This window comes from Strix aluco, chromosome 3 (genome assembly GCF_031877795.1).
Source record: "Strix aluco isolate bStrAlu1 chromosome 3, bStrAlu1.hap1, whole genome shotgun sequence".
In the NCBI taxonomy this organism is placed as follows: domain Eukaryota; kingdom Metazoa; phylum Chordata; class Aves; order Strigiformes; family Strigidae; genus Strix; species Strix aluco.
Window position 1 is genome coordinate 51,559,722 of NC_133933.1, and position 22,654 is coordinate 51,582,375.

Below are 22,654 nucleotides of genomic sequence, written 5' to 3' on the forward strand. Positions count from 1 at the left end.
TCTGCACTTACTCTTGCTAGACTCCACGAGATTCTCATCAGCTTGTTTCTCCTGCTTGACGAATCCCTGACAGCCCTGCCTGCCACTGTGGTGACTGCCCCCGCCCCCTCCCCATTTGGCATCATCCATAAACTTGGTGAGAGCAAGAGGTTTGTTTTTCTTCTCAGTGATGCTGCTCCACATGCTGTCATGGACTGGTTCATGCTGTGCCCACTGCATCATAGAATCACAGAATGGTTTGGGTTGGAAAGCACCTTTAACAATCATCTAGTTCCAACCCCCCTGCCATGGGCAGGGACACCTTCCACTAAACCAGGCTGCTCAAAGCCCCATCCAGCCTGGCCTTGAACACTTCCAGGGAGGGGGCAGCCACAGCTTCTCTGGGCAACCTGTTCCAGTGCCTCACTTTACCCTCACAGTAAAGAATTTCTTCCTTATATCTAATCTAAATCAACCCACTTTCAGTTTAACACCATTGCCCTTTGTCCTGTCACTACATGCCTTGGTAAAAACGCTCTCTCCATCTTTCTTATAAGCCACCTTTATGTATTCAGAAGCTGCTATAAGGTGTCCCTGGAGCCTTCTCTTCTCCAGGCTGAACAACCCCAACTCTCTCAGCCGTTCCCTGTTGGAGAGGTGGCCCAGCCCGCTGATCATCCTCGTGGCCTCCTCTGGATCCACTCCAACAGGTCCACATCTGTCTTGTGCTGGTGTCCCCAGAGCTGGACGCAGTGCTCCAGAGGGGGGTCACACGCGAGCGGAGCTGAGGGGGCGAATCGACCTGCTGGCCGCGCTGCTTTCTGTGCAGCCCCGGGTACGGCTGCGGGGAGCGAACGCCCCTTGGCGGCGCCGCCATATTTTGGCGGGATGGAAGACGGGCGCAAGCGGCTGCTTCAATGGCTGCGGCCTGCGCCGCACTGGGCGTCCCCAGTGCGCGCGGCGGAGCGGTTGGGCTCGCGCTCAGCCGTTGCGCAGGCGCGGGGCCGCGCGCTGCCGCGGGCAGGAGGGCGGCCGGGCCGCGCGGCGCTCGGAGGGAGTCGGTGGCCGCGCTCCGCGGGCGAGGAGGGTCGTCCCGCTCGGGCACGCTGTGACGGGCCGGCCGTTGGGCTCCGAGGCCGGGCTGTGGGGCCGGGTAGCGCGGGGGCCGCGCTGTCTCGTCCTGGGGGCGCGGAGCCGGGCGGGCCCCCCCGGCTCCCCGCGTGAGGGTGCGGCCGCGGCAGGCTGCGTGGTCCCGGGCCCCCGCGCTGCCGCGCGGTGAGGGCGCAGCCGGCCCCCTGTGGTGCTCCGCTGCGGGGCCGTTTTCAGCCGCAGGATGGGAAGTGGCGGAGACCGTCGTTCTGCTGGAGGAGGCTGCAGTGCTGACGTAGTCTGCGAAAAACACTTGTTTAAATCCAAAGTGTCAGAGTCCCTTGTGCAGCTGGCGTGGAGTCACCCTCGCTGTGCTTTCCCTTTGGATCGCAATGAGCTATGCATCTGGAATACAGAGACTGCTCAGGTAAAACCAGAATACCTCACTTCATAGGCTGCTCCTTCAGAAGGAGACTTAAAAGGAGGATAGAAACAAAATATTTGAGGGTAGTGTAGGAGTGTCAATTTCACTTTAATGCTGGGAAGGTACTAGCATTTGTTATGAGCGTCGTTATGGTGATGAGAATAATATAAACCGTTGTGGTGGGTTGACTCTGTCTGGCAGCTAAAGCACCACCCAGTCCTCCCGCTCACCCAGCGGGGTGGGGGCGAGAATCGGATGGGCAAAAGTGAGAAGTCACAGATCGAGATAAAGGTAGTTTAACAAGTGAAGGGAAGAGGGAAAAAGAAGTGATACAAAGGCAGTCACTCACCACCTGCTACAAGCAGACCAATCCCCATACAGGCTTTCAGCAACGGCCACCTTAGAAGACAACCCCCCCGGCCCCCACCTTCTTCATCCAGTACCCCAGCTTTATTGCTGATCACAACACCGTATGGTAGGGAATATCCCTTTGCCAGTTCGGGTCAGCTGTTCTGGCTGTGTCCCCTCCCAGCTTCTTGTGCACTCCCAGCCTAATTGCTGGGGATGGGAGGGCTGAGACAGTGTTGGGAAAAAGAGAGTCTTGATGCTCTGCAAGCAGTGTTTGGCAGCTACGTTGGCATGTTATTGACCGTGTTTTCCTCACAAAATTCAAAGCACTGAACCATGCAAGCTGCTGTGAAGAAAGTTAACTCCATCCCGGACAAACCCAGTTCAGTTACATTGTAGTTAAGTGCTTTTGAAACAATGAAGAAAATTTACTGTTTTGTTAATTGTGTACACATTATCCATTTGCGATTTTGTGTTCATAATCTTAGTTTGAAGTGACTCATTTAACTCTTCTTTATCTACGTTTTTCAGCCATTATGTTTGTCAGGACATCATTACTCAATTTCTGCGGTGTCATTTGGACATAAAACCAATCCACTTCTTGTCTGCTCTGCTTCTCGTGAACGTGTGATAGTGTGGAATCTTGATGACTGCACACAGAAGGTGCAAGAAGGTAGAGTATTACTTGTATAATATACACATATTTCATATATATATATAAAGGAAGCGATGCAAAGGCACTTGCTCACCACCTCCTACAAGCAGACCAATGCCCAGCCAGTCTCTGAGCAACGGCCACCTTAGAAGACAACCCCCAAACACCTCCTTTTCTCCGCTATTACTTCTATAAAAATATTATTTGGCAGTAGCGTGCCTTAGCCGCTCAGGCTCAGCAGCCCTAACAGTGACAAACAGTGCTTTCTTTCTCTGTTGCTCTTCAGCAACGCCACACTGGATCAGGCCGGCAGTCCCGCCGCTCTGGCCATCGTCCCTTCCCAGCAGACGCCGCGTTCGCGACCGCCGCGCTCCCGGCCGGCTGCAGCCGCCGCGGCGGGCGCTGCGCTGGGCCGGGGCAGCCGAGGCGGCGGCGGGTGGCTGCGGGGCAGCCCCGGGAGCTGGCCAAGGTGCTGCGCGGGAACGGGCCAGTGCCCGCAACCGGCGGGTAACGCAGAGAACCGGTGCGAGGGCAGATGGGTTCAACCACCGTGGAACAAAACAGACAGGACAGATTTTAATCATAGCAGCACGGCACAACTAAACATGCAATGCCGAAATAAATGCTACCATTTCTGGAATGCCTGCAGAACTAGTGTTTTACATCCTGCTTTGTCTGGTCCTGCCTCTCCTTCTGCCTCTGTCCGGAACACTGTTGTCATCTGTGTGTGGGAGCAATGCAAGTATCTGATATGGGAGGAGAGTGCATGAGTGAGAGAGAACAAAGAAAGCAGAAGTTCTAGTATCCTGACCACCATCTGGGTTTGGAGCCTCCACCAATGGAGTTAGATTCTAGGGAGCAGTGCTAACCCCCTCTTCAAGCTTAAATTATTTGGAAAGTAGAGGAATAGTGAAAGAGAAAGAAAGGGAGCAACACCCCCAGAGTCACAGCTCACTGTCCAAAATAAATTGTCACGGCATGATAATTGAGAGTTATTACAGTCCCCCTTTAATGTCAATATTGAGAGTTGCATGGCATTGTCCAACACTATTAAAAGTTTCTCCTTGTTACCTGTAGTTAGAGATTTGCCTATGATTTAATGTGTGGGAGTTGTCCCTTGTATTCTACTCCACGCTGAATTTCGAAATCTACATATTATGAAAATTAATGTTGTAAAGAAAAGTGAACATTTTAAGTGCTTTTATAATAAATGTCATTATTACGTTTTAATCCATGGAAGTGTAACATAGAGAATCAAAGAATACTTCAGAGAGTGGGGATAAAATGGGACTATGAATTTGGAGGAAACAAAAATGGAAGTTAGAAATAGACAGTTATTAGCAGACAGACAAAGAGTATGTGTAATTTTAATATAAAGACATTTGAGGGCCAGATTTTTCTTTCTCTTTTTCTCTCTATCCACAGGCTCTTCAGCAGCTGTTGTGTAGTCTTTCTCTCCCTAAACTGTGCTCTGCACGGTCTAGGCATGTTTTCTCTGATCATATGCTTATCAACTGTATCAAGGTAGTTAAGGAGTTCTTTGTGTGATCCATCTCTCTATCCTGGTAGATTTTGACATGTTAATCAATTGTAGAAGCACTCCACAGTATCTAAGATAAAACCTAGAAAAGGACATGTATAGTTGTTGTGCCTGTATCCTAGTTAATTTGCTGCCTATGAAATCCTAAAATTCAATGAGATGTCCCAAATCTCCTCACATACTTAAAGGTATCATCATAAAATAGGGATCTGCATAAACCAGCCTGCTTGAACCAGTGAGATGACCACAATGAAGCTGTGAAGAGAGGGATGAAACATGAGCCTGTTCTCAAAGCTAGTCTTATCATCTAACTTTGTCGTGATATTTGATGGTAGACTTCCTCCTTCAGCCCTTTCCCACAGAAGAATTAAAACCAAGAGAAGGAAAGTCCCCCTCGCTTGATGGCTGAGTGGTTGGGATGTACTCCTGGAAGAAGTATTTTTCAAACCCCTGTTTTTCTGGGCTTCAGACAGGATTTCTTGTGTCCAAAATGAGTGTGGCACTACTGGGTTCTTTGGGCACATCACCCTACTGTCCCTGGCAGTCTTTGATTTGATGGCACACTTAGTATCTCAGATCATGTCTAGGCAACAAGGCAGATGGAAGAATCCCACTGGTGCACAGTTCTGTGCTTTGCTTTCCAATAGCCTGGTATAATTAAACTGTGGGTTGTTCTGTACATCTTCCTGACAGAAACTGGGATAGCTCTGTGGTTTGATAACTGTATGCAAAGTTTCCCTGCACCAGAGTTTTATATTTCATTGAGTCTCATTAACAATAAAATTGCTGCAGGGTTAACACCTCGAGGAACTGTTGTAGGAACTCTTTTGGGCATGGTGCTTCATGTAAGATTTAGTCTGGATGATCAACAAGTGGCAGTGTGTGCTGGAAATCGGATCTACATATTAAGTGCAAAGGTGAGATACCATTCTTTGTAGCCATGGTGCTGGTATTTCTTTAACTTACTTTCAGATAAAATAATGCTACAGAAATATCAATATAATTAAGCAAAAGCATTAATTTTTCTTATATAGATGCTTGATAATACATCATATGCCAGATAGAAGACTAGATTTAAAAAGTTGAAATGAAACAATATCTCAATAACTTAGAAAATGTTCTGAGGGCATCTGAAAAATTATCATTCATTCTGAAGAAGCAAATGTAATGTGTAGTGATTTTGCCAGCAGGATGATGTATAGGGCTGCAGTTTCAATAAGAAAAATCTTGCTGAATTAATATTTTGAGTCAAGATCTGACAATTTTTAGCAAAAGTTATTAATTATTAAAACTTTTAACTGTCATTTTTAGTTTGAAAACTAATCTGTTTTTATTTTGACTTATCACAGACTGAAGCTATACTAACTGAATTGCATGGCCACCTGGCTCCAGTGACTGCTGCCGAGTTTTGCACATGGGAGAAAACTATGCTTATATCAGTGTCAGAAGACAGAACCTTTAAGGCAAGGAAATTGTAGAGCTGCACTTAAAACAATATAATTTAGTGAATATGTGAAATAGTCTTTTTTTTCCCTTTAAATATTCTCTGATGATTAAGTAAAAAACATCTTTGACTTTATAGAGATCAGAACATTGTTCTTAGAGTTGCTTGGGAAATTATTGTAAAAAATTAATTACTCTTTTTTAAAAGGGCACTGCAGGTTTTGTAAATTCAAAACTTTCTAGAGCGAAGTGTTAACTTCGGTTATTATTATCATCTAGAAAATGGAAATAAAATGTTTTGATCAGTTTGGCTGTAACTGAAATGTTTCAGGTATGCTGAACTGAATGAAAGTATTTCACTTGGAGTCTGCTGACACTGATTAGAATCTTCCCTTTCGGGAATATTGGTTTGGGTTATTGCATGCAATGGATGGGTTATTGCGTAGTGGTAGGATTTTTTACCAGACAACATTTTGTATGATGACACCATGGATTGCTGTTGCTGTACATGACGACAATTGAATACAACTTAGACAGTAAGGGGAAACAAAGAGCTTGAGTGAATCTACATGTATTTTCCAGGAGATACTGGGGTGGGTACCTTGATTAGATACAGTTTAGTCTGCTACTGATTGTCCTCTGTAGGATTCTAAGTGTAGCCCAACATTTGGTTCTACAAGATAAAGTAAAATTAAAGTTTGCAATATCAAAGGTTGGTTTGCTTTGTTTTGTTTTTCCCTAAATTTAATTTTTATGTAACTCTGTTCTGGAGAAAATGTGATTTTGATTTTTGTCCTGGTCTTGGACAAAAAAAATGCAAAAACTGCATTAGAATTTTGGGAGAGATTAATAATTCTGACTTTCTGATTAATTGTTTCTTATTGTTTGTGTTGATTTAAGAAATTAAATCAAGGTTAAAATTACTGAAGGAAAAGATCTATATGCTTCTTCATATTAATTTAATGAAGACTTGATAAATCATACAAAATCCTAATGAATAATTGGTTGGGTGGTTTTTGTTTTTTGTTTTTTTTTTTCCCCTTGATAAATGTTGGGACTAAAATGACAATCACATGAAAATATTTTGCAGGTGTCTCAAATAATTTAGTAAGTCTTCAAGTTTTATTTTCTCTGCCTGATTCTGTAGACCAGGGGTAATTCTCTGAGGGCAGCTGTGCTGGAGTCTGTGATAGTTGGCTCCTGTGATTGCAGGACTTGCAGCGTCCAAAACCTTATGCTCCCCTAGCCCTTTTGTTTGGCTAAAGAGGTAAACCAGATGAGAATCTCTTCAGAGAAATTTGTGAAACACAGTCTTAGGAAACAGCTTTTCAGAGGAATGATGTTTACATTCTCAGAGAAATGAAACATGAACAAAGAGAAAGGCGTGGGAGCTAAACAAAGGCTCACAGCCATGTTCAGAAAGCGAGGGCTGCCTGGCTGTGATTTTTTCAACCCCAGCTGTGATAGCTATCAAAAATGTAGTGGAAGTACCTGTGGAGAGTAGGGCTCATAGAAGTAACAACATGAGGGGAAAAAGTTGGTTTTATTTGGCTTTCGTAATCAACTATTAAACATAGAATGCATCACTTAGAAACGGTCATGTTAATAATGCAAGTTGACTTACATGTGGGTCTATAGATCATAGTAAGTATAATTATTATTACTAATGATCTTTTATGCCAGAGCCCAATATGAAAACTGTGAAATTATGCAATCTCCCTGTGTGAGATCTAGAGCCAGTTCTAGTACATCTTTTCATTAATTTAGCTTAAGTCACTAGGAGATCAGCCAAAGCAAAGATGATAATGGTTACTTCTAATTACTTTGTGTATCCATACCAGGTGAGTTTCACCTTTTTCACTATGGATACTTATCAATTAAACAAAGTCCTACGTGGTTAGAAAAAAAGTCCTTAACATATTGCATCACTTTCAATGGCTGCTTTTCTCTCTTTTCACCACATGATGGCTGTTGAAGTTTGTGTTTTCCTTAAAGATCTAAGTAGATGCCTATCCTTACTCTTTTTTTCATAAAGGTGTGGGACTATTCTGCCAGACAATTAATATATCAGTCAGGAGTATTAACAAGTAAGTTTTATTTTTTTATATATACTTTTTCATAGCCTCTTCTAAACAAAATCATCTTTCTAAACAATAATATAAAGTTATTGTAGAAGTATTTAGTTGATTTAGTGAAAATAATTCTAGTAGACTAGGCAGTAGTAAATATATTATCCTTTAAAGCCAGTAGTGAATACATTTTGTTTTAAAGTGTACTTCTGGTGTGGTGGTTTAGTCCCTGCTGGGGTCCGAGACCACACGGCTGTTGCCCTTCCCTCACAAAGGGAGTGAAATACAAAGCCCCGGGGCTGAGATAAGGAGAGGTTTAATACAACAGTGCAATAGCAACAAAACAAACAATAACAATAACAGATAACAGTAATAACAATGAACAGAGCAAGAAATATACGGATACAGCAGTGAGGAGAGCGATCGCACAAAACACACATTCACCGATTCTCCCGCGCTTGGGCGCCTCGGACGTGACATCAGCATGGTCTTGAATAACCCAGCTAGAGCTTCCTCCCCACTGCTGGGGAAACTTAACCCTATCCTAGCTGAACCAGGAAATCTGGGTAGATAGTTTTAGTGTACTTTCATAAACAGATTTTTTTGTGTAGGCTGTTCAGGTAACTCAGTATGCAAATGGATCTCTCTTGTTCTGTAGGTGCGGTTCCACTGCCTGAGTACTATATGCTTGTTTTCTTTCGTGTTTTGTATATGACATGAAAGGATACTTCTAGGTGTACAATATGTAGATTTATTAGCAGTGACTGCAGCTTATGGCATATATTGACTTTAAAGGTAAAAGCTACTTTTGTGGAAAGACAAGAGCAAAAGGAGAGAAGAGGAGGAGGGCAAGCATTGTCTCCAGTGCAGGAGGGACCCCTCCTCCAATAGCACATTTCCTACAGGAACCATATAGTTTTCAGCAGGACCTGCTCACACTCCCCTTGGTCATTCCTGCTTGTGGTGCTGTTAGTGGTGATCGGAGCACACTTTGGGGGTACAAGCTGCATGGAGATTGGTTGTTAAGCTTCCAGGAGGAGATAGTCAGTGACCTACTGCATCACATAGACACACACAACTCTCTGGGACCAGATGGGATACACCCGAGGTGCTGAAGGAGATGTCTGGGGTGCTCGCCAAGCCGCTTTCCATCATTTACCAGCAGTCCTGGCTGACCGGGGAGGTCCCGACAGATTGGAAATTGGCCATCTATAAGAAGGGTTGAAAGGATGATCCGGGAAATTACAGGCCTGTCAGCTTGACTTTGGTGCGCGGGAAGCTGATGGAGCAGCTCATCCTGAGTGCCATCATACAACACATGCGGGACAGCCAGATGATCAAGCCCAGTCAGCGTGGGTTTATGAAAAGCAGGTCCTGCTTGACAAACCTCATCTCCTTCTATGACAGGGCGACCTGCTTATTGGATGAGGGAAAGGCTGTGGATGTTGTTTACCTTGAGTTCAGTAAGGCCTTTGACACCGTTTCCCACAACATTCTCCTGGCGAAACTGGCTGCTCGTGGCTTGGATGGGCACACGCTTGGCTGGGTAAAAAACTGGCTGGATGGCCGGGCCCAAAGAGTTGTGGTGAACGGAGTTAAATCCAGTTGGAGGCCGGTCACGAGTGGTGTCCCACAGGGCTCGATTCTGGGGCCACTCCTGTTTAACATCTTTATTGATGATCTAGACGAGGGGATCGAGTGCACCCTCAGTAAGTTTGCAGATGACACCAAGTTGGGTGGGAGTGTTGATCTGCTCGAGGGTAGGGAGGCTCTGCAGAGAGACCTGGACAGGCTGGAGCGATGGGCTAAGGCCAACTGTAGGAGTTTCAATAAGGCCAAATGCCGGGTGCTGCACTTGGGCCACAACAACCCCCAGCAGCGCTACAGGCTTGGGGAGGAGTGGCTGGAGAGCTGCCAGTCAGAGAGGGACCTGGGGGTGTTGATTGACAACCGGCTGAACAGGAGCCAGCAGTGTGCCCAGGTGGCCAAGAAGGCCAATGGCATCCTGGCTTGTATCAGCAATAGCGTGGCCAGCAGGGACAGGGAAGTGATCTTGCCCCTGTACTCGGCACTGGTGAGGCCGCACCTCAATTACTGTGTTCAGTTTTGGGCCCCTCACTACAAAAAGGACGTTGAATTACTCGAGTGTGTCCAAAGAAGGGCAACGAAGCTGGTGAAGGGTCTGGAGCACATGTCGTACGAGGAGCGGCTGAGGGAACTGGAGTTGTTTAGTCTGGAGAAGAGGAGGCTGAGGGGAGACCTCATCGCTCTCTACAACTACCTGAAGGGAGGTTGCAGAGAGCTGGGGATGAGCCTCTTTAACCAAGTAACAAGCGATAGGACAAGAGGGAATGGCCTCAAGTTGCGCCAGGGAAGGTTTAGACTGGATATTAGGAAGCATTTCTTTACAGAACGGGTGTTAGGTGTTGGAATGGGCTGCCCAGGGAGGTGGTGGAGTCCCCATCCCTGGAAGTGTTTAAGAGTCGGGTTGACATAGCACTGAGGGATATGGTGTAGTTGGGAACTGTCGTGTTAGGTTAATGGTTGGACTAGATGATCTTCAAGGTCTTTTCCAACCTAGATGATTCTGTGATTCTGTGACCTAAGGTAAACTAAAAGCTAAAACCACATGGTAGGAAAGGAGAAGAAAAAGGGTTGATTCCCTGCTGGCTGCCTGTGGCAATTGCTTCCCTTGAAAACCTGCCTTAACTGCAATCTCAGGGTTTGCAGGTGCAAGGCCATGAGAGTAACAGCATGGGAACAACAAGGGGAAACTACTGCCACAGGGGCTTAGTAAACCATGCCACAGCGGCTTGGGTGGAAGGGTACAGAAAACCACTGCCACGTCAGCTTGGGTGAAAGGCAGGGCACAGACCTGCAGATGGAAAGCCCTTATCAACACAAAGGCTAAGGCACACAAAGCATTGCGCAACTGTAAGAATGACAATAAGGGTTTTTTTTACCCATCTTTATGAATAGGAGGATTCAATTTTGAATCATGTATTTTAATTAAATATCTGATTTATGTGTACTCTAGAAACAATTTTATCTTGTTTTGAAGCAGCATTTCCTTTGCTAAGTCTGCTAATTGATGAAGAAAATAAACAGTTTATCACTGGATCTGCTGAGGGAACGGTAAGAATTACACATTAAACTTAATCTCTATGTCAAAACAGTCAGCTATTATTAATGTATCTGTATATACAAAAGCTTCACAATCTGCATACATGTTTTCAACTGTTGCAACAGTTATTTTAGTAAGCATAATTCGATACTTTGAGCATAAACCATAAATGGTACCTAATGAATTATGGATATATTGGATAATATATGGTACATTATGAAATGGAAACTTTTTCCTGAAAACCAAGATAGTTTTTAAGGGCACAATCACTGATTATATAAGATGAGTACTCTGAGAGGCTATAAATATATCTGTTTTAAAAGAAAATAGGTGAAAAATAGGGTTCTCCTAATTTGGCAAAGGAATGAAACACATGACAGTAAATGGAAGAGATTATGATTTCAGGATGTTGGAATTCTGATCAAAATGTGATAAATGTGAATATGCATTTCACTGCCTCTTTAATATAACGTTAAGAATATATTTATGTGAGATTTTCCAGCTGTTTTCCTTCAGTGTTACCATTCAGGGAATTGTGAAGAAAAATAAAGGTGTAACTATAGTGGTGCCTAAAAAGAGAAAGGTATAAATGAAATTCATGTACATGACTCAATGAGCAATTACATGCAGGTTTCCTGTGACTTTTAATTGTGGGAAATAGTCTATGAGGAGTTTTTTTCAAAGACATAAATCTAGGAATTAGATGTGCAGTTCAAATTGATGATTTGCTAAGATTGAATATATCCTTTGATAATCTTAGAAATGCATATAATTGAATTTCTGGTCCAAGGTGAGATTCCACATACAAAAATTCATTAACATTTTAAAATATTGTACCTTTAGTTTGTATTCATGTAAGCTTTATGTTTAGTGTTAGAAGGTTATTACTATTGCTTCTTCTTTTTCTTGCAGCTTTGGATCTTCAGTTTAATCAGTGATCATAATTACCGTTGTGTAACACATATCAACTTAAAGAAAGAGCAAGAGAAATTCTGCAATAAAGTGTGGAAATCTGGAAAAGAAATAGGTAGCACAGTGCTTCTTAGAATAATGAGAATTTATTATAAGTGATAGAGTTATAAGTCTCAGACTGTGGCATGGAATTCTTGCTGAAGCTGATATGGAGTTGGGTATTGGCATATCTGGAAAGAATTATTTGACGTATCTGGAAAGAATTATGCATGTATGTCTGTAATAAAATCTTGGCCAATGCATCTGCTTATAAAACATTGCATGATGTGAGCTACTAAGCATTTGTTTTTTATTAAATTCATTGCCCAAGGCTTCAGTGAGAGCAGAATCACTGCCTAAAAATTCATCCATTGTCTAAGTGGAGTACAATTTGTCAGTTACCTTTGAAGCTTCTAGGAATCTCTTTATTTTTTTATTTTTTTATTTTTTGTATCCATACCACTGCCTCCATGATATGATATTTCCCTGGCTGTGGTATTTCTAGTGGTATAACACAGAGTACTTATAAGTCTTTAAACACTGCACTGGTAGCTTCAGCAAGGTGATTCCATGTTCCCAAATGAGGCATTCGGACTACCTGCACACTAGCTGAAGTGAGTTGAGGTCCTCCGAAAGGCAAAAAAGAGGGAGCTTTCTTTAGGGAAGGGGAGATCTGCTTTCCCTTGCTTGCTTTTTTTCTGGCTGCAATGACTGTTGTATTCTTAGCTGCCTAGTGGTCCAGCTTCAATAATCCCAAGGTCCTAACCTAATGAGAAAGAATTTTTACATTTCTTTTTATTATTTAAAATATATGGATGTCATTTTATCTCTGGATGTTTGAAAGAGAATGATGTAGTGTCTGTGCCTAATGCTGAATCCAGTGCTAGTAGTTCCTAGATGTGAACTGCGCATGCATAATGGAGGGGAGGCTCCTTGGGAAGATGAAACTGAGGTGGCTTTCCATCTTATTTTTGAATTATGTCGTAACTTTAGTGTCAAGGGAATTATCAGGCTAAGTGGAAAGGTATCCAGTACCTTTAAGGGTTGTTGGAATACAGCTTTTAGAGTCACTTTTTGAGGTGAACACACCTAAATTCTTCAGACTCCTTAAGTAGGCTCTTTGGATTTTATCTCTAAGTATTTGAAAGAGATGGTGCTAAAAATAACATAGTAATGAGGAAAGATATTTCAAGAGCGCTAGCTCTTAAGATATATCCATCTTTTGAAATAGAAACTTCTTGAGCGTGGTCTTAGTTTATGCTGTTCTACTACTTCCAGTTCCCTCTTAAATCCTATCTGTTTCCTTTCTTTAACTGTTTTTTGATAGCTAGTATTGTTGATTGTCTTTCTTAGGTGAAGGGCAAAATACTTCCAAGTTTTGCAAAACAAACAACGTGAGACCAGAAGGATCAGTGGAAGCATCATTGCCTGTCCTCTTCATTGAACACTGTGACTTTCTAGTATGTTTCCATAATGAAGAAAACATGTAAGTCCCTTAAAATACTACCAAGTATTTGGCTGGAATCTATTCCTAGGAGTTCCTATGGATCTTGGATTATTTTCACTGCAATTTACTATTTTTTTAACAGTGCAATAGGAAAGTCAAAGAATGTATTTAGTGATGTGCAAGTTTTGGTGGCCTACTCTTCAGCAGATAATATACACAAACTGATACAAAATTAAAACTGGTTTTGTGTCTAAAAAATAATTTTATAAAAATGGTATTGGGAATATCCATTTTAACATCTATTGATAGCAGTTGATCAGGGAAGATTAGTTAAAAAAATAATTAAGAAGACAATTAGAATTAAAAAGTCAAATTTATTTTTAGTTTGCTTTCCTAAGGAAATAAGTCTGATGCAGTCCTGTGTGCCTGTGTCAATTTGCCTTCCAAATTTAAATAACTTTTGAACTACATAACCTGTTCTAGACAAACTTCTGACAGAGAGACAGACATTTCAAAGCATGCTGATTTTACTCTTTCCCATGGAATTGTTTGGCCAGGTAGAGGAGAGATATCTAAATTAATTTTTATAATGCATTTCTTTCCTGAAGAGAAGTTTAACCATATTATCCAGCACCTGGGGATCTGTTCAGGATACTGCCACAAGAACTGTCTCATAGAACAACTTGTTTTTGTTGTTATTTACAATTGTCATTTGGATAAATGTCTCATCCACATCACGTTGTAGGAAACTCTTCTTCTACCCTTTGCCCTATGGTGGTATGCACAGGTATAACTGATTAATAATCTGGTTAGGTATATAAACAGATTTTGATAAACAGAGAAGAAAAATATCCAGCAGTCCTGGAGAACTTTGTTTGTCTTTATGAATTGAAGTAATTATTAACAAAGAGTTATTTTCATGATGCCTACGTTTTCAGAAGGAATACCGCTTTGAGGAAAGAAGTGGTGATTTTTAAGATGTGTTGAGATGAGACATACTTTAATGGAATGTCAGAATTCTTAAGGCCAGAAGATGAATTATTACAGTCAGTTAGTCTTATTGCTTGTATAATACCACTTTCAAATCATCAAAACTTTGTCTTCATTCAAAACTATAGGTTTGATCTGAACTACAGTACATCTTTAAAGATGGCTAATTTTCCAGTGATGAAGAATCCACCATGTCCCCAGTTAAGTTGTTCCAGCAACTAACTCATTCCATTTTATTTCTAATCTGAATTGCCCTCTTTTCATGTACAGTTATTGGCGTTTAGTATGTTTTTTATTCTGATAGTCTAGAGACAGCTACTATCAAGTTCCCTCCTTGCATAGCAAATTTTAGCTCATGAACAACTTATCTTTACACTTCTGGATAAAGTAGTTTGCACATTGTATAAGACACATTTTAAACATTTGCTTTTGAACTTTTTCTGAAATTCAATCTCCTTTCTTTCTTAATGCCCTTTTTGGACATGGTTGCCTGAAATGGATCCACAGTAATAAGTTAATTGAAATAATTTTCTGAATTGAGATAACATTACTTTCCAATACCCACCTGATACTGCCTGGTGTTGTACATCTAAGGACTATTTACCCTTTCAGCTATCACATCACAGTTGGAGGTTTTGTTCTGCTTATAAACAACCATGACCATTAAATTCTTACTACGAACCCAGTTCCACTATCTTCTGTTTTTAGAGTTTTTAATTTAGAAGTATTTTTCTGTTTAATTTTTAAATTGCCATGTGTTGGTTTTAGCAGGTGGTTCAGATTTGTCTGAACAACTGAGCAATCACTGATTTACCACTTTTCCTGCCTGCCATGAAATGCAACAGTGAAACATTTTTGCAACAATGATTTCCAAAAAATTGTGGGTGTCATACTTCCCTAAGCATTTTGACATTGAGGAATTTCATCACAGCGGATGGCATTTTATTATTGTAAAGTGGGTGTGAGATCATCTTCCTGTGTATATCACTTGATATTGTTGTTAATAATAACTTGATAGTGCAACTTCTTTATAAATAATTCAAAGAATTCACAAATTAAATCAGTCTGTTACTGCCATGCATGAAAGTAGTGCAAACCACAAATAAAACTATATAGAGCACATAGAAGTACCACGAACCAGAACTGAAACTGTCTTTCCCAGTCTGCTTTTTAAAGTATTTGACTGTTTCTGGATTTGCTTGTTTGGTTGTTTTTTTTTGTTTTTTTTTTTTATTGAGCCACTGTGCTGAGTCATTTCATGGCAAGTTTCAGCTTTAAATTTTTCCATACCCTTACTTCAACTCTTGTGGTCTGACTTTACCAATCAAGCTGATAAGTCTACTCACTCTTATTTGGAAAATTTATTAAAATGTTAATATCAATTTTTATTTATTGTGTTATCAAAACATTTTTTAGTTTTTGAGAATGACAACTGTTATTTTGTTATAATCTTCTTATGCTTGATAACATTTTTCTTCTGTGAGGGTGTTGACTGAAAACGTAACCAGTTGGTCTACTCTGTGGTGTTTGTGAAGGATGGATTTCATTACATAACAGCAATACTACTGCCACTAAGCACAGACTAAGACAGACATTCCAGGCTTCCTGTTTTTTTTTTTTTTTTTTCCTTAGTTTGTGCTGGTTTTTCTCTTGGACTTTAACTATGTACAAACACATTTAAATTTCACTGCTTTTTGTGTTTTTATATTACAGGTGGTAAAAGTAAAAATATATATGGATTTGCCTCTCTGAATTTACTCATTGTGTATACCGTGCTTTTACAGCATCTTCCAACTGTTAAAAACCACAGTAATTTTTGAAGAAAAGTATTTCCTATGCTGTTTTAGACTTGCCATGAGCATTTACATAAAATCAATGATTGTGTCCTTAGTTTTCAAAACTTCCCCAATTTTGGATAAGACTTTTTACTTTGAACTACAGATTTTTGGAAAATGCTGTAACTTTAATATCTTTTTTGGTGTGGTTTATTATTGTTGTTGTACTGGGACTGGGTAACAAGTATTGAAAACCCCAATTGCTGTGCCTTGTGTGGTAATAACAAAAGCTTCTTTATTGTACTCAGATAATTTTTTTCTCCTTTTTTAATAGATATTCTGCCCTGAATACTAGCTATTTTTGGATAGGAAGCTCTACTGGCTTGTTAATAATTAATTTGAGAAACTTTGAATTAGAAGCTTTTTTATCTTACAAAGGTATGATTATAAGATCTCTGACTACACTATAATGTAATTGCTTTCCTTTGTTATCTGATATAAATAGTGTAAGAATTCATTTGTGAAATAGGAGAATACAGTAGAAACTAAGTGTTTTTCTTTATAAATGTTTTTTCTAATTCTTTTTCGTATGTTTTTCTGGCACTGCTGACTTGTGTCAGGAAATTTGTCAGCACTAGATTTCTGTAGTGGCTAGCAATGAATTTTTATTTGATTTTGCAGTTCATGAGTGTTAAATACAAGGAATGTTATTCTACTCCTACTTTAAAATGTGGAGGTAAGCTAGAAGGATATACACTGAAGACTGGATTATGGTGGTGTCAAATTAGTATGAGTAATTTTTTTTTCCTGTCTTAGAGATGATAGCTTTTTCTTTTGAAATGCAAATACAATTTTATAGCACTATGTTCTTTTTGGTAAAGATTACAGTGACCTCAGCATTCGATTTGCCAGATCGTGTGCACTAACAAGGAAGGCAGTTAATGGAAAGGTCAGTACACAGTAAACATTGATTTAATGAATGTTTACATTTCCAGTTATTTTCAATAAATATTAATTACACATTTTGTTTACAAGATTCATGTACACATTTGCTTGATGTGAATTACACAGTAGTTTCTCTGGAGAAGGTTGATTCTTCTTGATGGAATCTAGTAGTTTAAATAGCTAGGTAGTTTTAAAGCTCTCACAGTTTGTATACTGTCCAAAGTGATTAATAAGCAAAAGGAGAACTGTTTTTTATAGTGTTTGGTGTGGACTTTGAATGTCAAGAATGATCACTGTGGGAGCAGAGGCGATCTTTTAGGGGAAAAAAGATATAAGCATTGTTACACCTTGTTTCTCAAGCAATGTTAGGATGAACTGCTTCTGAATCCTTCCAAGAAATCTGTGAAAACTATTTGAGTTGTGGGAAAATTTCTGTGGAAAGTCACTAAAACTGCTTTTAAGGAAATTAAAGGCATTCTTGCCTGTATACTACATTTCTGATGTTACAGTTTTGCTACAGAACTGAGCTGGATCTCAGCCTTTCTACATATTTAACATAGCAGTGTTCTGTTTTAAAGGATTTTGTTTTAAATTCAGCTCTTAGCATGTTCTCAGTATGTCTCTGAAAACAATCTTTCTTCCATGTGTGCTGCTTTTTTCACAACTCTTACTGCAGAAGTATCTCTATTGTAGAAGGTATTGGAATTTCTGGGACTGTTATGTATGCAAGTCTGTTAAGACACGTATTTATGCAACATAAGCATATTTTTGAAGGACAGCATTAACCACTTTTTACTGTTTAATGCTCTGCAAGACTAAACCCATGGATATTTTTGACTAATTTTCATAAACGACAGAAGGTGATTTCATTTTCTATTATAAATGCTTCAGTATTGGTGCTCAAGTTATGATGTAAATGTAGTGTTATTTTATGGTATAATTACTGGTGCAGGTTTTATGCTTGATCACCTCAATGTTTGAAGATGTGATTGCTGTGTTTGAAGTTAACCTTGCTGCATTGGTGAGAAGTCAGCAAAGTGATTTTCTCCTACGTGGAAACAAGAACAGTCTATCAGTTATTGCCAGGTACAGAATAACCAAATTATTTTTCCTTTGAGTTGGATTATGAATTTTTTTTCCTGATACTGAAGTGCATCAGATGGGTTTGTATAGTGCTATTTGTTGACGTGGTTTTATTTTACTTGTTTTCCTGTCATGCTTTAGTTGTATTGAGTGGGAGAAATCGCATAATCACAGAATAGCTGAAGTTGTAAGGCACCTCTGCAGGTCATCTGTCCAACAACTGCCCTGCTCAAGCAGGGCTGCCTACAGTCAGTTGCCCAGCATCATGTCCAAATGGCTTTTGAATATCTCCAAGGAGGAAGGCATCACAACCTCTCTGGGCAACCTATACCAGTGCTCAGTCAACCTCACAGTAAAAAAGTGTTTCCTGGTGTTCAGACAGAACATCCTGTATTTCAGTTTTTGTCCATTGCCTCTTGTCCTTTCACAGGGCACAGAGCCTGGCTCTAGAGTCTTCCTTACAGCCATATACTGGTACATAGGCTTGTTCCTCCCGCGGTGCAGAACTTTGCAGTTCCCCTTGTTGAACTTCATGAGGTTGCTATCAGCCCATTTCTCCAGCCTGCAGATATGTCTCTGGATGGCAGCACAATCTCTGTTGTATCAGACGCTCCTCTCAGTTTTGTGTCATTAATAAACATGGTGAGGATACACTCTGCTCCTTCATCCAGATTATTAATGCAGATGTTGAGCAGAATTGGACCCTGTATTGATGCCTAGGGTATTCCTCTAGTTACTGGCCTCCATCTAGACTTTATGCCACTGATCATCCCTGTCTGGGCCTGACTGTTCATCTAGTTTTCAATCCACCTCACTGTGTGCTCATCTAGCCCATACTTCATCAGCTTCTCTATGAGGATTTTATGGGTGACAGTGTGGAAAGCCTTACTGAATTCTGAGTAGACAACAGCCACTGCCTTCCCCTCGTCTACCAAGCCAGTCATTTTATTGTAGAAGTTTATCAAGTTGATCAAGCATGATACAATATTCACTGAAGTGCAGCTTTCAGTGCTTATAATAAAATCATCAGTTAATATTCACAGAAATGGGATTTAACATGTAAATGCAATGGTCTGTGAATCTAGTCAGGGCCAAGGCTAGTCTGTACTACTGGGAATCTGAGCTGATAACTAGTCCACTATGCCTTATTTCTGTTTACGAAAAGCTCATTGGTATTGCACATATACATACACACATGCACACTAAAAAGGAATTTTAACACCATTTCCTAATTTGATGCTTTTGTCCATTGCATTGATTGATTTTTGTGCTTGGTTTTATAACTTAGGTGTTCTTTATTGACAAATTCTCCCTTGTGTAAAGGTTTAAAGAAAAACATGAAAGAACCTGCTAGTAAAACACTTGGTAAGTATAAACTAGTCTTGAAAGGAATTAATAAAGTTATATTTTTAATAACAGCAACTGACTCACAACTGGCTTGTGCCTAATACAATCAATATATTGATTTTGTTTTAAATATATATTGCATTATATTTTTATATTAGTAGGAAGAATTTTATACTTCTAGTAGTATTTCATATCTTACATATGTATTTGTAGTGAAAATGATTCTAATAACGTATTTTTCTTCTTTCAGAAACAATCCTCTGAGAACTTTTTGTGGATTTTCAGAGTTAGAGTGTAGAATGTTTACATTTTTCATAAGTCATTCTTTTTCCATAACATGCAATATATTTTTCTGTATAATTCGTCATTTCTTTCTTAACTTTGATTACCTGTTTTGGTGATTTTTTTTCATATTTAATATGAAAAATATTTCATATTTCATATGAAAATATTTCACATTTCATTTTTCAGTTCATATTTATCTCCTTTTCTTATTACTTTAGAGTGTTTGGTCATAAATGTGTTTTGTAACATAAGGAGACATCAAATATTTTTACTGTGCTGGCTTAACTAAGTATCTACCTTAACTGTAAAAATATGATGTTAAAAAATTTTAATGAAAATTAAATTGTTTTACTATAGGAGTGAAAAGCACAGTGAAAGATCAGCCATTGGTTTTCCATAATAAAATTAAGTCATCAGGTTATACAGCAGCACCACGGTGAGTAGATACATTACTATTTTGTCTGTTTTATTTGTGTGTGATATTTTGTCACATGATAGAGCCATGTAATCTCATGATTGTGAAACTGATTACCTGTGAAAACCAGATATGATTTTATCAAACAAAATAATTTTAAAAAGATGTTGTAAACCAAAATTTTTGCAGCTTCTGGTCAGTGTTCAACTTCCTTTCAAAACCTATATTAGGCATTGTGTCTCTTTCATTAGATTAAACTCTTGTTTCTTCAGCTTGCAGAAAGAAATGTCTGAGAACTTTTATATGAATGGATTTTGACCTTCAGAATGTATTATGCAACAGATAACTCACAAAACCCAAAATTTAAGTGCAAATTCGAGCATTAGATCATTAGAAAGTTATCTTGTCATCAATGTGTATGTTATTTTACCTACTGACATTGCTAGGAGACAAATAGTGGGAAGGAAGTAGGATTGTTTTTTGTTTGAAACAAACTATTTCTCTCATGAAACATTTAATATTTCATATAGGAGAGTCTGTGTTTTTTCTTGTAGAATGACCATGTTTTCTCCAAATAATAACCTGAAGAAAAATGAGGTATCAAAGTGGAAAACCAGTTGTAAACGGTAGGTGATCTAGAAACTTCATTAGAGGAGGAGCAAATTAAAATGAGTATAAATACAGTTCTGTTGGAAATATGGTTTGTAGTTTCTTTAGGGGTATCACTGGAACTAAAAGGCTTTGTAAATCTGTTATAAAATGACTGCAGCAAGTGATTCAGATTATCAGACTATCAATTAAATTTGAGTAAATCCTACATATAAAAGAAAAAATACATATCTATTTTCTTATATTTTTGTTGCTATAAAGAACCGGTGCTAAGTATAGTTGGAAGCATAGGCCCAACATGTTCTTAAGCTGCAATTGTAGTTACAAAAATAACTGAATGTGGCACAGTAAGACTTAGTGATTTCAGATCACATGCCTCATTCACCCATAAATTATGTTATTTTAAGCTAATGCAAACTTACTCTAATGGATTTAAATAGAGTATACATAATGGTACAGGTTGACCAGTGGATTCATCATCACTGTGGACACAAAGAATGAATAGAATGAATGTTTTTTTAGAGTTGGCACTTTCATGTTAATTGGTGTGACATGTTAAATAGGGATATTACACACATTTTTTCTCTTTAGTATTATATAAAGTCTTTTTTCTATGTAGTACAAACAAAAATAAAGAATGATTAATGCCATCATTTTTCTTTTTTTTAAAAAAACCTGTTTCTTAAACTCTTGATAGCTCAAGATTAAGTTTTTGAAATCCTTGCACACATAGGCAAGCCTTTAGATGAAGACTTCAGATCATTTCAAGATTGGTTTGCACTATTTTATGATAGGTTAAGCTACTTAGAACTTTTTGTGGGGGTTTTTTTAGTATCTTGTTAAATAGATGATCGGTGTAATTATTTTTACGTATGGAGATATTTTTCATATTGCTTATTGTCACAACAAGGTAGAATTTGCATTTTTATTAGATAGGTATGCAATTTAAGAAATCTGATTTTATGTACAAGACTATGTTAATTCTTGATCTCATGAATTCATAACAGTTGGTGATAAGAGTAATTTAAGTATGACAATATAAAATTCATTCTGCCTCTTATCTTGGATTTAACATAAGTTTTCCAGGAAATATTTATATAAAGAAGTTTAGAATAGCTCCCAAAACACATTTATTTCATAACTGAAATGAAAATGTACTGGGTTTAGATATCATAATATTTTTCTTCTCTTTCTCTTTTTTCCTTCTTTGAAGTAAAACCAAAGAATATCCATCGGAAAGTTATCCTCCAATCAAGTATGAGAAAGCGATATCTGTTACTTGTAAACCAACACCAATTTGCTGCATTCAGTATTCCGGTATGTACAGGCTTTATAAAATGTACAGTTGTGTCAGTGTGCAGGAAGAAAAACAAAATTTGTGTGACATGGTTTATTAAGACCATGGATTTACTAGATAAATTTCCAGAAAACTTTCTGGCAATATCATGTTCTGTTTGATCATTTTTTAACTTGCAAAATCATGTAAGCTGCCAACATGTACACAAAAGGATTTTACATCTTGTTTCCTTTTGGACTTATTCTATGGCTTTACCACTACAACTTGAAAATTAGTGGTCTAACGAGTTCACTCACTAAGGAATTTATTTTCTGAGACATATACTTAGTGTCATTAGGGTGTATTAAAAGCTGAATTTCTGTTTCAAAAGAATCAGAACACTCCTATTTCTCATGCAAAGATTATCCAGTTTTTATATATTAAAATATAAAAAAAAGAATTCTTCCATATAATCCAAAGAAGGGTATTTTTCTTAACTGCTTTGGAAGTGAGTCTTGTAATTAGTCATTTCCAATCCACATAAATATGATTATACAGGAACAACTTCTTAGATTAGCAATCAGATGTATTACCAAGTATATAATTATGTCAGTGTACACTTTGCAAACCACGATATTTTCAAAGTATCTAAATATATATATATTTATATATATTTTGAGGACAAGCAACTTTCATCTTCAGGAAATAAAAACAATTAGATGCAATCAGTAACTTTTCTAAAATATATTCCAGCCATCTCTCTGTTCCCTTGAGAATGGGAAGAAATTATTTTATGACTCCTGAAAGAAGTTGGCTGGAGAGAGTTTATTTCTAGGAATGTTATGTGCACTTAAAACTAA

At 38.9% G+C, this 22,654-nt stretch overlaps 1 protein-coding gene across 1 annotated transcript in view; it reads left to right on the forward strand.

Moving 5' to 3' along the window:
- Positions 1-1,312: 1,312 nt before the first annotated feature.
- WDR27 (WD repeat domain 27) overlaps positions 1,313-22,654 on the forward strand; it is a 76,684-nt gene continuing 55,342 nt past the window's right edge. The window contains exons 1-15 of the mRNA XM_074820535.1: positions 1,313-1,495; positions 2,372-2,513; positions 4,828-4,952; positions 5,385-5,498; positions 7,514-7,565; positions 10,609-10,682; positions 11,584-11,698; positions 12,976-13,108; positions 16,169-16,272; positions 16,716-16,783; positions 17,732-17,865; positions 19,151-19,227; positions 19,852-19,930; positions 20,464-20,535; positions 21,732-21,835. Coding sequence (XP_074676636.1) covers positions 1,313-1,495; positions 2,372-2,513; positions 4,828-4,952; positions 5,385-5,498; positions 7,514-7,565; positions 10,609-10,682; positions 11,584-11,698; positions 12,976-13,108; positions 16,169-16,272; positions 16,716-16,783; positions 17,732-17,865; positions 19,151-19,227; positions 19,852-19,930; positions 20,464-20,535; positions 21,732-21,835 — 1,576 coding nt within the window. The remainder of the gene's footprint in view (positions 1,496-2,371; positions 2,514-4,827; positions 4,953-5,384; positions 5,499-7,513; positions 7,566-10,608; positions 10,683-11,583; positions 11,699-12,975; positions 13,109-16,168; positions 16,273-16,715; positions 16,784-17,731; positions 17,866-19,150; positions 19,228-19,851; positions 19,931-20,463; positions 20,536-21,731; positions 21,836-22,654) is intronic.